This window comes from Prionailurus bengalensis, chromosome D3 (assembly GCF_016509475.1).
Source record: "Prionailurus bengalensis isolate Pbe53 chromosome D3, Fcat_Pben_1.1_paternal_pri, whole genome shotgun sequence".
Taxonomy (NCBI): domain Eukaryota; kingdom Metazoa; phylum Chordata; class Mammalia; order Carnivora; family Felidae; genus Prionailurus; species Prionailurus bengalensis.
Genome location: NC_057356.1, coordinates 44,254,617 through 44,267,681, shown reverse-complemented (window position 1 = coordinate 44,267,681; position 13,065 = coordinate 44,254,617). Strand labels below are relative to the sequence as shown.

At 35.4% G+C, this 13,065-nt stretch overlaps 1 protein-coding gene across 4 annotated transcripts in view; it reads right to left on the bottom strand.

Annotated features, from left to right (window-relative positions):
* GREB1L (GREB1 like retinoic acid receptor coactivator) overlaps positions 1 to 13,065 on the bottom strand; it is a 178,811-nt gene that overhangs the window by 52,869 nt on the left and 112,877 nt on the right. For all 4 annotated transcript variants that reach the window (XM_043558429.1, XM_043558432.1, XM_043558430.1 and 1 more), the window contains exon 17: positions 1,323 to 1,503. In XM_043558429.1, the coding sequence (XP_043414364.1) occupies positions 1,323 to 1,503 (181 nt within the window). The remainder of the gene's footprint in view (positions 1 to 1,322; positions 1,504 to 13,065) is intronic.

The window sequence follows — 13,065 nt, the reverse complement described above, 5'->3', positions numbered from 1 at the left end:
TGCAATTCTGATATTTCTACAACATACTACAAATCTTTCATATTCTCAACCTCAGTGTGTTCTGAAGAAAGGAAAATCTATAAACACTTGATGATGCTTGAAATTGACTTTTAAACCCATAGGATCAAAGACATCCCTTAACAGATAATTACTGTAATTTGGTCAGGGGGCCAAACTGGCACCATCATGCCCCATTTACTCTTCTTTCACTGTAAGCCCACCTAAGAAATAGGATATTCTCGGGACGCCTGGGTGGCTCAGTCGGTTAAGCATCCGACTTCGGCTCAGGTCATGATCTCGCGGTCCGTGAGTTCAAGCCCCGCATCAGGCTCTGTGCTGATGGCTCAGAGCCTGGAGCCTGTTTCAGATTCTGTGTCTCCCTCTCTCTCTGACCCTCCCCCATTCATGCTCTGTCTCTCTCTGTCTCAAAAATAAACAAACGTTAAAAAAAAATTAAAAAAAAAAGAAATAGGATATTCTCTGTTTAAACCAGTAAATTGGGGAATGTTTCAGATATGCTCAGATTTCTAAATTATTTTTTTAAGCTTATTTATTTATTTATTTATTTAGTAGTCTCTACACCCAATGTGGGGCTCAAACTCACAACCCTAAGATCAAGAGTCATATGCTCCTCTGACTGAACCAGCCAGGCACCCTGTTCTGAAATCTTTAAGTGGCATCTTTACTGCTTAAAGTTATGTGGATAGAGAGAAAGGCATGGAAGAGGAGAAACAAAGAGAAGAGGAAGGAGGAAAAAAAATGGTAAAGAATTGGGGAGGAGGAAGGACAGGGAAAGGAAAGCATATGGCTCTTCTTGGAGCTCATTAACCTCACTCTCCCTGCTGCTGCCCTTTCTCTGAGGCCGCTGAGTTCCACAATGCCCTGAAGACAGCTTTTTAACAGGGATTTTTAAAATGTTTATTTACTTTTGAGAGAGAGAGAGAGAGAGAGAGAGAGAGAGAGAGAACAAGTGGGGGAGGGGCACAGAGAATCCAAAGTGGGCTCTGAGCTGTCAGCATAGAGCCTGATGTGGGGCTTGAACTCACAAACAGTGAGATCATGACCTGAGCTGAAGTCAGTTGCTCAATTGACTGAGCTACCCAGGTGCCCCTTAATGGGGATTTATAAATTCACTCATAGTATAGTTAAAATGAAGTCAACACTAAATTGGTAGGGAAAGTTGAAAGAGCAGGGAAAGAGTAGGAATAAGTTACCAATAAGAAGATGCCAAGTGTTAGGGTCTCTGGGCTTTTCAGGAATTTTTTACAAAACCATTGCTGTGCTAGAAGAAACACTATATTTGCTCACTCTGAAGCAATCACCTCGTTAGTTCCACATGGGAGTTGTCATGAACTAGCACAAACAGTGTGTACGGGTTCTGTTTTACCCTTCTCATAAAAACTTCAAACTTGGTTTGAATCTCATTGTCTAGACGAACAACATATTTCTCTGCTCTTTGATAAGCTGTCCCATTTTCCTCCAGACCCAAGTCTACAAGGACACCTGCCAAGAAGAAAAAAAGAGTTTACCTTTTCACATACATATATGTAAATGAGATAAACTAAAGTTCAATGTCAACTGATATACTGGGTAGTGGCTGTATACAGAAATTTACAGAGCAGATATTTTTTCATTTTGCATACTCCCCACCACAATTTTGATGAGGAAATATCAGATTGTCTCTTCTTTACAACACCTTAGCCCACTCCTACATGTCACACAAAGGACAACATGCAATGATCTGATACATTAAGTAGAAGCAGTCGAATGTATGAGGCGTCTAATTAAATCCTATTTATAGTGAAGTGCTGCTGCTAATAGCTACTATAGGTCACTTAGAGCTACAGCTCTTAGCCAAATTAATATATTCGCATAACCTTCTTTATCCCAAATTTAGCAACAAAACATAATATTAAAAAAGGATAATAACATAAGATGTCCAAATATACCACAACTACACTGTGGGCTCTTTTAGGTAGTATTTTACTCATTTTATATAGTGACAGTTTTGCACAGTATCTGAGTATGGGCAGTCTTCCATGAATGTTGGATTACATAACAAATTTATAAAATGAACTGAATTACCCAAAATTACTATATTCTCAAAATGTTAGAAATAGAAACTTCAGTACTGTATCATTCTATCTGTCTATAATATAATTACTTCCACATTCAAACATCTAAATAGTTTGAGGCACATGAAGGTGTTATTGGGATAATCAATTAAAACAACCAATCCTCTTTGAAAATGAAAATGAAAATGAAAATTATGTGAGGTGAAGGATGTGTTAACTAACCTGATTGTGATACACATTTCACAATATATACAGGTATCAAATTATCAAGGTGTGCACTGTATACCTTAAACTTACACAATGTTATATGGCAATTATTTCTCAATAAATCTGGGAGAAAGCCCCCCAAACCAAAGGCAACCCCCACCTCCAGACACTTAGCTGCATGGTGGGAGGGCTTAAGCCCCCTGAGATGAGAGAGCCTTGTGACCCAAGCCCATGGTCGGTCCTCCAACAAGGAGAAGGAACCAGAAGACTGATTTAGGGGTTAGATAAGCCACAGGGCCCTTGAGGACCAGCCTGGGCTCCAAGAGCTAGAGAATATATATTTAGCATCCAATATCAGCCATACCCACCAGCCACAACTATGTGAAAAAAAAAATCAAAATTAAAAAGAAGAAACAAGTTAAATTAAAAGACTTTTATAAATTATGAGGACTTACTTTTGTTTATCTAGCTTTTCTTTTCAGATAGAATCAGCTCTATTAACAATTACATACAATTAGCATCTAGATGCTGTAATAGTAATAGCTCTAAATGGTATAAAATAGGAAAAATGTTTTACCATATGAAAAATTCATCACACAAGATGAGGTGAGCAGAAAGTTCATTTTGTTTTTAAACATTTTTCATGAGAAGTCTTTACCCAGACATTGATTTCAATTTCCACCCACATGAAGCCAAATGTTATTGTGACTATATCCAAAAGCAATCAGTCAAATATTTAATGTGGTGAGTATTCTGATTTTTTTTGAAAGTGGATTGCTTGCAAAATTCATTCAACATTCCATAGTGATTTATTGAGAATCCACTATGTATCAGGAACTATATCAGGTATTGTGCTAGGTGTAGGGATACACAGAAGAACAAGACAAAGATCTTAACCTTATGGAGTTTATGATGGAGAGGACAGATAATTTTGACAGGTGTCATGATGGGAGTCAAGTACCATGGGATGGAGGAGGTGAACAGAAAAATAGAGAGAAAACCTACTTAATTTCTGGGGGGTTTCTGTTATCTTATCTGTATAATAGGGAGAGGAGTGCCAGTTGAAAATTAGTCTGCATTTCCTAAGTTTATCCCTAGGAAATAAGCAGTGCAAGTTAATAGTAACTCAATATGAAAAGGTCATAAATAATTCATAAAGAATAAAAATATTCCTTATGGATAATTAAGAATTGACTATACTTCAAAACAAATGAATAAAGACCTTTGACAGGTCAATTTCATACATGCCCTAATGTAAAGACAAAGTTCCATGAATCTAAGAGATTCTCTTAGATACAACACATGTATTAGTTTATAACTATACAACCATCTGGCTCTGCAGTGGTGAATCTTGGTGGGGAGCAGGCACATCAGAGGTACTTGAGTTTTTAATTTCTTTCTTTTTTTTTTATATGAAATTTATTGACAAATTGGTTTCCATACATATTGAGTTTTTAATTTCTAACTGGGCATTTTTAGTAAGGAATCCTTACCTTTAAAGTTTGTTTTAGACTTGCTTTTATTTTTAAGTTTTGTTTCTTTCCTGGTTATGAAAGTGATAGATAGTCATCTTGGAAAAACTGGAAAGTATAGAGATATATTAAAAAGAAAAATTTATCCATAATTCTTTAACTCAAAATAAGCTGTGAACATTTCTTTGCATTCCTTCCTGTGTCTTTTCCTATGCATACTGTGCTACCTAGAATTTTGTCATTGTATATTCTGATATTTTTCACTTGTAACTATAAAATAAGAAACAAAACTATCATTATTTACTAATAATATGTCTGTGTAGAAAACACAAAATAATCCACAGATAAATAAATTAATAAGAATTTGATTAAAGTGATGGAGTCAGAATCACTTCATAAAAATTAGTTGCATTTCTATACACTAGCTGCAAACAGTTAAGAAATATATATATTTTTAAAAACATTTACAATAACATAAAAAATATTAAGTATCTAGAAATAGGTCTTATAAAAGGTATATAAGATCTTTATGAAGAAAGTGATAAAACTATTAATGACATTAAAGAAGACCTAAATAGAGCTATATCATAAAATATAGTTACAAATAAATTCTCAAATTTATCTAGAGATACAAAGTAATTCCAATAAAAATTCTAACAGTTTTTTTCACCTTGAAAAATTATTTTAAAAATGTATATGGCAGAATCAAGACAGTCCTAAAGTAGAAAAGGTGGGAGAGATTTCGCTTCCCAGAGACTAAGAATTATAGAGCTGTATTAATAAGACAAAGTGGTTTTGGCACAGGGATAGACCCCAGAAAGAGACCCCCATACATATGGAAACTTGCTTCATAATAAAACTTGCATTGCAGATCAGTGGTAAAAGCATGGGATCTTTAATAATTGGTGAAGAACCAAGAAATTATATTGAATCTTACCTTACCTAATATGCAAAAAAAAAAAAAAAAAGGTCAAGTGGATTAAAAACTTAAATGTAAAAGACAAAATTCTAAAACTTAAAAAAATTTTTTTTAATGTTTATTTTAGAGAGAGACAGAATGTGAGAGGTGGAGAGGCAGAGAGAGGAGACACAGAATCTGAAGCAGGCTCCAGGCTCTGAGCTGTCAGCACAGAGCCTGATGGGGGGGATCAAACTCACAACTGCGAGATGGTGACCTGAGCTGAAGTCAGACGCTTAACTGACTGAGCCACCCAGGCGCCCCTGAACTCTGAAACTTTTAAATGACAACATAGAGAAAACTGTATGAACTCATAGAGGACTTCCACAAACCCCAGAGGATAGACAAATTAAACTTAAGAACTTCTCTTCATCAAAAACATTACAAATAAAACGACAAGACTCCTAAATCCATAACAAGTATTACTAATGAAGAATTTGTATTCAGAATACATACATTACTCCTACACACCCAAGAGAAAATGAGCAAAAATATTTAATAAATACTTCCTAAAAGAAAAAATCCAGAGGCTATTCAAAATATGAAAAGATATTCAACTTCATTAGTGATAAGAAAAATACAAATTAAAACCATAATGAAATGGAATAATATCAAATTAGTTAAAAATTTTAAAACAATATAAGTGTAAGAAAGAAGTTGATGGAAGAAAATCACATGTATCTCCTCCTTTCTGCAAAAGAAATGCAGAGGATAGACCAGAAACTAAAGAGATTGATTTCTTATAGGTGAGTAAGTGGAAAAGAGGCAGAAAGGAGAATGGGAACAGCGTAGGTGTCAGGAGGGACAGACGCTTCTCTGAATATACCATTTTGTATAGTTTTGGTTCTTAGAACTATAGCAATAAACAAAATCAACCAAGGATAAGGGCAGGGGGTGCAGAGATAGGCAAAATGGAACCCAAACAGTTACAAATGAAACCAAACATAACTACACTGAAGGGGATGAGGATGAAAAGAACAAACATAAGTAAAGCAAATCAGTGTTTTGGCTGGATACTACAATACTAAAGACTCAAAAACTTTAGTTAGCAAATCTGTTTCTCACAGGAGTGTGGGTTAGCAATTGTATAACTGCCAGAAAAAAAATCAAAGAAGTGAATATATTGTAGATAATGAGAACTAGGTTTACCCCATCAGAGAAAGAAGTTACAAATAAAGAAAGAGGAAAGACTAAAATGAACCCTGGGGTGTCCATATTTCAGTACAGACATTTAAAAATTTTTTTTCAACGTTTTTTTTTTTTAATTTATTTTTGGGACAGAGAGAGACAGAGCATGAACGGGGAGGGGCAGAGAGAGAGGGAGACACAGAATCGGAAACAGGCTGCAGGCTCCGAGCCATCAGCCCAGAGCCTGACGCGGGGCTCGAACTCCCGGACCGCGAGATGGTGACCTGGCTGAAGTCAGACACTTAACCAACTGCGCCACCCAGGCGCCCCATTCAGTACAAACATTTTAAAATATAGATATATAGGTAGACACAGAAATAAAGAAGTGTGTGTGTGTGTGTGTGTGTGTGTGTGTGTACGCGCACATAGGTTAATAAACATACATTTCCTACCTCTGTCTGCTGAGTAAGTCCAGGGACAATGACACCCCAGTAACAATAAGCACACTTAGCCTGGATTTTGCTTTCTAAATAGCATTCTTCAATAAGAGGAATCAGAGAGTTCCTCGGAGAAGAGTTTAACTTAAGGTTTGGGGCAAGGAAATTAAAAATAACTTTGGAAGATCTGTGGTTCCAAAAAATAAGTATACAAAAAGGGATCATAACATATTAAATGAACACTAGCAATGAAGCCACATTAATTATAACAAAAAGACACTCTGATGGGGAATGTTGATAATGGGAGATGCCCTGCATATGTGGGGGCTAGGAGTATGGGAAATCTCTGTACCTTCCCTTCAATTTGGCTGTGAACCTAAACCTGTTTAAAAACATAGTCTTTAAAAAAAGACAAAAAGACAAAAAAAAAAAAAAAAAGACACAAGCACCTAGCCAACAGGGTTCCCAGTGACCAAAGCTAGAAAACTTGGGACCAAAATAAATAATGATAGTGTTGGAAATGACCCATAGAATAAAATAAATGTTCACAAATCCTTGCTGCTTTAAATAAAATTTGAGGAAGAGTTCCTTACAAAAGGACTCAATAAATAAATCCCACTAATAAGTGTAGGAAAAATGGTAGAAATGCAAAATCATCATTATGCAAATACCACAATAAGCTGCATGTAGAATCCACTGATGGATGCTAAAATTCATGATTGAAGGTATATTAGCAAAATGCCAGAGTATTCTCCCAATATTTTTTTATCAACTACCAAGAGCTACACAGTAATTTTATAGTGGAGAAACCTGGCAGACACCACCTTAATTAAGTGACCAAGGTTAACATCACCTATTGGACATATCGACATCAAGTTCTCCCCAATATCATGCCCTGAGAAGGACATAATACTATTTTCGTGGTCTTTTTGACAAATACACGTATCCTCAATCTAATTGTGAGAGAACATCAGACATTCCCAGATTGGAAGATTTTATACAAAACAACTGGATAGTATTTGCCAAAAGTGTTAAGGTCATGCAAAACAATGAAAGAGTAAAGAAGTGTCCATTTGCAGGAGACTAAGAGGACACAATAATTGCATGCAATGTGGGATCCTGGATTAGATCCTGAAGGAGAAAAATGACATTAAGGGAAAACTGATGAGGTCTTTAGTTAAGAGTATTGTTCCAGGATTGATTTTCTCTTCTGATAACTGTACTGTAGTTATATAAGTTGTCAGCTTTAAGTGAAGGTGGTGAAGGGTATATGTGAACTCCCTACTATTTTTAAGCAAATTTAGTAAGATATAGTTCATATACAATTCACTCATTTATGATGTACATTTCAATAGATTTTGTATATTCACAGACTTGTACAACAATCACTACAATAAATTTTAGAACATTTTCATGACTGCCAAATGAAAGCTCGTACCCTTTAACCATCACCCCTCAATTCCCCCTTGAGCCCCCCAGCCCTTTGGCAATCACCAACCTATTTTCTCAATAGATTTGCTTATTCTGAACATTTAATACTAATGGAATCATAACAATATATGATCTTGTGTGACTGTTCTCTTTGATTTGGAGTAATGTTTTCAAGTTTAATCCATGTAGCATGCATCAATACTTTATTTCTTTTTATTACTGAATAATATCCCATTGTATGGATTATCGCATTTTACATTTCCATTCACCATGGACATAATGGACATTTGGACTCTTTCCACTTTTGGGCTATTGTCAATAATACTGCTATAAACTCCTGTGTATAGGTTTATATGTGGACATATGTTTTCACTTCTCTCTCATTTCATATCTAGGAGTGGAATTGCTGTATTACATGGTTATTCTTTGTTTAACTAATTGAAGAAAGGCTAGACTGTTTTCCAAAGTGGCTATGCCAACCTATAATCAGCAAAGAAATTAAATAAGTAATCAAAAATCTTCCAACAAACAAGAGTCCTGGGCCAGATGGCTTCCCAGAGGATTCTACCAGACATTTAAAGAAGAGTCAATACCTATTCTTCTCAAACTATTCCAAAAAATAGAAACAGAAGGAAAACTTCCAAACTCATTCTATGAAGCCAGCATTACCTTGATTCCAAAACCAAAGACCCCACTAAAAAGAATTACAGACCAATATCTTTCATGAACATGGATGCAAAAATTCTCAATAAGGTATCAGCAAATCAAAATCAACAGTACATTAAAAGAATTATTCATCACCATCAAGTAGGATTTATTTTTGGTTACAAGGATGGTTCAATATTCGCAAATCAATCAATGTGGTATACCGCATGAATAAAAGGAAGGATAATAACCATATGATTCTGTCAATAGATGCAGAAAAAGCATTTGACAAAATACAGCATCCATTCTTTTTTTTTTTAATTTTTTTTTCAACGTTTTTATTTATTTTTGGGACAGAGAGAGACAGAGCATGAACGGGGGAGGGGCAGAGAGAGAGGGAGACACAGAATCGGAAACAGGCTCCAGGCTCCGAGCCATCAGCCCAGAGCCTGATGCGGGGCTCGAACTCACAGACCGCGAGATCGTGACCTGGCTGAAGTCGGACCAACCGACTGCGCCACCCAGGCGCCCCAAGCATCCATTCTTAATAAAAACCCTCAACAAAGTAGGGATAGATGGAACATACCTCAACATCATAAAGGCCATATATGAAAGACCCACAGCTAGTATCATCCTCAATGGGGAAAAACTCAGAGCCTTTCTCCCCTAAGGTCAGCAAGAAGACAAGAATGTCCACTCTCACCATTACTACTTAACATAGTATTGGAAGGCTTAGCCTCAGCATTCAGACAACAAAAAGAAATAAAGGGCATACAGATCAGCAAGGAAGAATTCAAACTTGTATTATTTGCAGACAACGTGATACTGTATGTAGAAAACCTAAAAGAATCCACCAAAAAACTGATAGAACTAATACATGAATTCAGCAAAGTCACAGGATATAAAATCAATGCAAAAATCAGTTGCATTTCTATACACCAATAACAAAGCAGCAGAAAAATAAATCAAGGAATCTATTCCATTTGCAATTGCACCAAAAAAAAATATGGCATCGAGGAATAAACCTAACCAAAGAGGTAAAAGGTCTATATGCTGAAAACTATAGAACACTTATGAAAGTAATTGAAGAAGCCACAAAGAAATGGAAAACATTCCATGCCAAGGACTGGAAGAAGAAACATTGTTAAAATGTCTTATGCATTCCCTATCAAAATACGACCAGCATTTTTCACAAAGGTACAACAAACAATCCTAAAATTGTATGGAATTTTCCATGGAACCACAAAAGACCCCTAATAGCCAAAGCAATCCTGAAAAAGAAAAACAAAACTGGAGGCATCACGATTCCAGCTTTCAAGCTATATTACAAAGCTGTAGTCATCAAGATAGTATGGTACTGCCACAAAAACAGACACATAGATCAATGGAACAAAACAGAAAACCCAGAAATGGACCCACAATTATAGGGTCAACTAATCTTTGACAAAGCAGGAAAAAATATCCAATGGAAAAAAGACCGTCTCTTCAGCAAATGGTGTTAGGAAAACTGTACAGTGACATGCAGAAGAATGAAACTGGGCAACTTTCTTACACCATACACAAAAATAAACTCAAAATGGATTAAAGACCTAAATGTGAAACAGGAAGCCACCAAAATCCTAGAGGAGAACACAAGCAGAAACTTCTGTGACCTTGGCTAGAGCAACGTGTTATTAGACATGTTGCCGAAGGCAGCAGAAACAAAAGCAAATATGAACTACTAGGACTTTATCAAGATAAAATCTTCTGCACAGTGAAAGAAATAATCAATGAAAATAAATGGTAGCCTATGGAATGGAAGAAGATATGTGCACATGGTATATCTGATAAAGGGTTAGTATCTTAAATCTATAAAGAACTTAGCAAACTCAACACCCCCAAAAAACAAATAACCCAGTTAAGAAATGGGCAGAAGACATGAATAGACACTTTTCCAAAGAAGGCATCTAGATGGCTAACAGACACATGAAAAGATGCTCAACATTATTCATCATCCGGGAAATACAAATCAAAACCATGATGAGATACCACCTCACATCTATCAGAATGGCTAAAATTAACAACACAAGAAACAATAGGTGGTGGTGAGGACACAGAGAAAGGGGAACCCTCTGGAACTGTTGGTTGGAATGCAAACTGCAGCCACTCTGGAGGACAGTATAGAAGTTCCTCAAAAAACTAAAAACTACCGTACAATCCAGCAATTGCACAATTCAATATTTACCCAAAGGATACAAAAATACAGAATCAGCGAAGTGCATGCACCTCAGTGTTTATAGCAGCATTATCAACAATAGGCAAACTATGGAGAGAGCCCAAACATCCATCAACTGATGAATGAATAAAGAAGATGTGGTTTATATATACAATGCAATACTACTTGGTAATGAGAAAGAATGAAATCCGGCCATTTGCAGCAATGTGGATGGAACTGGAGGGTATTATGCTAAGTGAAATAAGTCAGGCACAGAAAGACAGATACCATATGTTTTCACTTAAATGTGGATCTTGAGAAACTTGACAGAAGACCATGGGGGAGGGGAAGGAGAAAAAAATGTTACAGAGAGGGAGGGAGGCAAACCATAAGAGACTCTTAAGGACTGAGAACAAACTGAGGATTGGGGAGTGGGGGAGAAGGGAAAGTGGGTGATGGGCATGGAGAGCACTTGTTGGGATGAGCACTGGGTGTTGTATGGAAACCAATTTGACAATAAATTATATTTTTTTAAAAATTGAACTACCGTACGACCCAGCAATTGCCCTATTAGGTATTTACCCAAAGAATACAAAAATACTAATTCAAAGGGATACATGCACCCCATTGTTGATACAGCATTACCTACAATAGAAGAAAATTATAAATGCAGCTGAAGTGCCCATTGATTGATGAATGGATAAAGATGTGGCATATACACACAATGGAATATCACTCAGCTATAAAAAGAATGAAGTCTTGCCATTTGCAACAACATGGATAGACCTAGAGAGTATTACACTGAGTGGAATAAGTCAGTCAGAGAAAGACAAATACCATATCATTTCACTCATATGTGGAATTTAAGAAACAAAACAAATGAGCAAAGGGGAAGAAAAAGATTCAGAGAGACAACCAAGAAACAGACTCTTAACTGTAGACAACAAACTGATGGTTACCAGAGAGAGGCAGGTGGGGAGGGATGGGTTAAATAGGTGATGGGGATCTTTAGGACTGCACTTGTCATGATACGCACCGGGTGATATATGAAAGTGTTGAATCACTATATTGTACACATGAAACTAGTATTACACTGCATTAACTAACTAGAATTTGAATAAAAACTTAAAAAAATAAAAAAATTTCTTCCATTCTGAGGGTTTCCTTTTCACTTTGTTGATGGTGTCCTTTGAAACACAAATGTTTAAATTTTGATTGTGTTCAGTTTATTTTTTTTTTATTGTTTGTGGTTTCAGAGTCATATCTAAGAAGTTATTGCTTAATTCAAAGTCATGGTTTTCATCCATGTTTTCTTCTAAGAATTTTTATACTTTTAGCTCTTATATTTAAGTCTTTGATCCATTTTGAGTTACTTTTTGTGAGGTAGGGGTCCAAATTTATTCTTTTGCATATGGATATCCAGTTGCCCCACACCATTTGTTGAAAAGATTCTTTATTGAATAGTCTTGGCATCCTGGCCAAAATTCAGTTGACCACAAATAGGAGGGTTTACTTCTGGACTCTCACTTCTATTGCATTGATTTATAGGTCTATCCCTATGCCAGTGCCACAGAGTGTTGATTACTTGAGCTTTGTATTGTATGAATTTTAGGGCCAGCTTGTTCATTTCTGCAAAGAAGCCATCTGGGCTTTTGATAGGGAATGCACTGAATCTGTAGATCCATTAAGGTACATAGCTATCTTAAAAATATTAATGCCTTCTAATTCATGACCATAGGATGCTGTTCTTTTTATTTAGGTCTTTATTTTCACTCAACAATGATTTCTAAGTTTTATACTTCTTTTGTCGAATATATTCCTAAGTATTTTATTCTTTTTGATGCTGTTATAAATGGAATTGTTTTCTTAATTTCATTTTTGTATTACTTGTACAATTTTTGTGATTTTTCTGTAGATCTAAAATTATTTTAAAATTAAAAAAAATAAAAGAAGCATGACCATATCAAATATTTGCAACTGAAACACATACATTATTGGTGGGAGTGTAAATATAACCACTTAGGAAAAAAATTTAGCTTTATTTGGTAAAGTTTATATACATAACCTAGGCCACAACAATTCTACTCTCAGAGACACTCCTTTATTTGTGTACCAGCACTGTTTGAAAAAGTAAAAAAAAAACTAGAAACAACTCAAATTTATATCAGTAGTAAAATGAGTTTTTAAAATGTGTGATATATTCATGTAACAGAATACTACAAAGCAGTAAAATGAATGAATTAGTTATACATAACAACAGGATCAATCTCAGGGACATAATGTTGAATGTAAAAAGTAAATTACAGACAAATGCATAGAGTTCCATTTACAAAAAGGTCTAAATGATGTGAAATTTAACAATATATTGTTTAGGAGTTATATTGTTTATGTATATTAATTTAATTAATATATTATTTAGGAGTTAGCAAAACTATAAATAAAACTAGAGAATAATGAATAGAAATTCAGAATAATAGTTACCTTTGAAAGAAGAGAAACATTAACATTAGGGAGGGAA